We start from the raw sequence: 2,050 nt of genomic DNA, 5'->3' as shown, positions 1-2,050 counted from the left end.
TCCACTTCACATGTTTGCATACCCCATAAAGATACATGGATTTGATTTGCTATCGAATTTGTGGTTTATTCATGGCTTGATCCACTAATAGCATAAACAACAGAATACATGGAGTTGTGAGTAGTTTGGAGCAAACGCTTCATATGGAAATTTATTTTTAAGAGTGGGTGTGGGTATTGGATTGATCAAATATATGGCTGCTTGACATGCTGATGACCAGAAAATGAAGTGGAACAGAAGCATAGTATAGTAATGTAAGGGTCGTTTCAATGACGTGATGATGTTTCCGTTCGGCTGTGCCCACATGTTTGGGAGTGTAGGGTGGACATGTAAAATGTTGAGTATCCAGTCTATTAAGTAAGGAATGCAAACCAACATATTCACCACCACCATCAATATAGACAGGAAAATAAATGGTTTGTAAAGTTATTAAAAATAACAGTAATATCAGATTTTTGTTTAAGTGTGAAAAGCCAAGAATATAGTGGCTTTGATGAACGATGGTAGGGTAAGGTCTTATCCTCGGGGATGTCAGCGCAAGGGAGAGGGTGCGGGGGGTAAGATGGCGAAGGGAGCTACTACGCTGAGAGTGGGGTCTTGGAACATAGGAATTTTGACTGGAAAATCTGTAGAGTTAGGAAAGATTCTTGAGAAAAGGAAGATTAATATAGCTTGTGTACATGAGACTAGGTGGGAAGGTGATAAGGTGCGTGATATAGACAAGTTCAAACTATGGTATTCTGGGAGGGTGGGTGGAAGGAACAAGTTATGTATCTTGGTTGATGAGGACCTCCGTGAACTAGTGGTGGAGGATAGGAGGGTGAATGACAGGCTAATGACTATTAATCTAGTTGTTGGAAGTTTTACTTTGAACATAATCAGTGCGTACGCACCCCAAGCAGGCTTGTATGAGGAAGTCAAGAGGCGTTTCAGGAAGGATTTGGATGAGATGGTGCGTGGTATCCCTCATACCGAGAAGTTTTTCATAGGAGGAGATTTTAACGGCCACATTGGAGCGACGTCTGAGGGGTATGATGATGTGCATAGTGGCTTTGGTTTTGGAGATAGAAACGGAGGAGGAACGTCTCTGCTGGACTTTGCTAGAGCATTTGATTTGGTGATAGCAAACTCAAGTTTCCTGAATAAGAGGGAGCACTTGGTCACCTTTCGGAGTTTGGTGCCTGAGACTCAGATTGATTATTTACTCTACAGGAAGTCTGATAGAAGTCTTTACACGGATTGCAAGGTCATCCTGAGTGAGAACCTCTCGACCCTTCAAAGGCTCCTGGTCATGGATCTTGAGATCATGAGGAAGAGGAGGAAGAGGGAGATGTATAACCAATATAGTATCAAGTGGGGAGCCTTGACGGAAGATAAAGCGCAAGAGTTGGGGGTCAAGCTGTTGACTATGGGGGTTTGGAGGAGTAGTGGGAACGCTAGCGCTATGTGGACCACGACTGCGCAATACATTAGGGAAGCTGCAAGAGAGGTATTAGGGGTCTCAAATGTTTACTCTGGTAGTCACAAGGGAGACTGGTGGTGGAATAGAGAGGTGCAAGGAAAAGTGAAAACCAAAAAAACAGTGTATCTGAAGCTAGTGGAAAGTGTAGACGAGGAGGAGAAGAGGGTGAATAGGGAGCATTATAAGTTGGATAAGAAAGAGACAAAGCTAGTAGTTATGGCGGCCAAGACTGCAACTTTTAGTTGATTGTATGAGGAACTCGAGGGCCAAGGTGGGGATAATAGGTTGTTCAAGTTATCCAAGGCGCGAGAAAGGAAGGCGCGTGACTTAGACCAAGTGAAGTGCATCAAGGACGAAGAAGGTAGAGTTTTATTGGATGAGGGGCTTATTTGTCGGAGATGGCAGACCTACTTCCATAGTCTCTTGAATGAAGATGGGGATGGGAGCATTGTACTTGGTGATTTGGAACTCTCCGGGAGTCACTGTGACTTTAGCTATTGTATGCAGATTAGAGTTGATGGAGTTGAGGGGGCTATGCGTAAGATGAGCAGGGGCAAAGCGACCAGGCCAGATGAAATCCCAGTGAAA

At 44.0% G+C, this 2,050-nt stretch overlaps 1 protein-coding gene across 1 annotated transcript; it reads left to right on the top strand.

The window, feature by feature from the left end:
* The first annotated feature begins 562 nt into the window (after positions 1–562).
* LOC107788923 (uncharacterized) lies at positions 563–1,708 on the top strand. The gene has a single exon (XM_016610669.2). It carries the CDS (start codon positions 563–565, stop codon positions 1,706–1,708), a length of 1,146 nt encoding a protein of 381 aa, XP_016466155.2.
* Positions 1,709–2,050: the final 342 nt, after the last annotated feature.

This window comes from Nicotiana tabacum, chromosome 12 (genome assembly GCF_000715075.1).
Source record: "Nicotiana tabacum cultivar K326 chromosome 12, ASM71507v2, whole genome shotgun sequence".
Classification (NCBI taxonomy): Eukaryota; Viridiplantae; Streptophyta; class Magnoliopsida; order Solanales; family Solanaceae; genus Nicotiana; species Nicotiana tabacum.
This window is presented reverse-complemented; position numbering and strand designations above follow the sequence as displayed.

Excerpts from the sequence above, each read along its gene's own strand:
- LOC107788923 (XM_016610669.2), top strand. The coding sequence starts at position 563 with ATGGCGAAGGGAGCTACTACGCTGAGAGTGGGGTCTTGGAACATAGGA.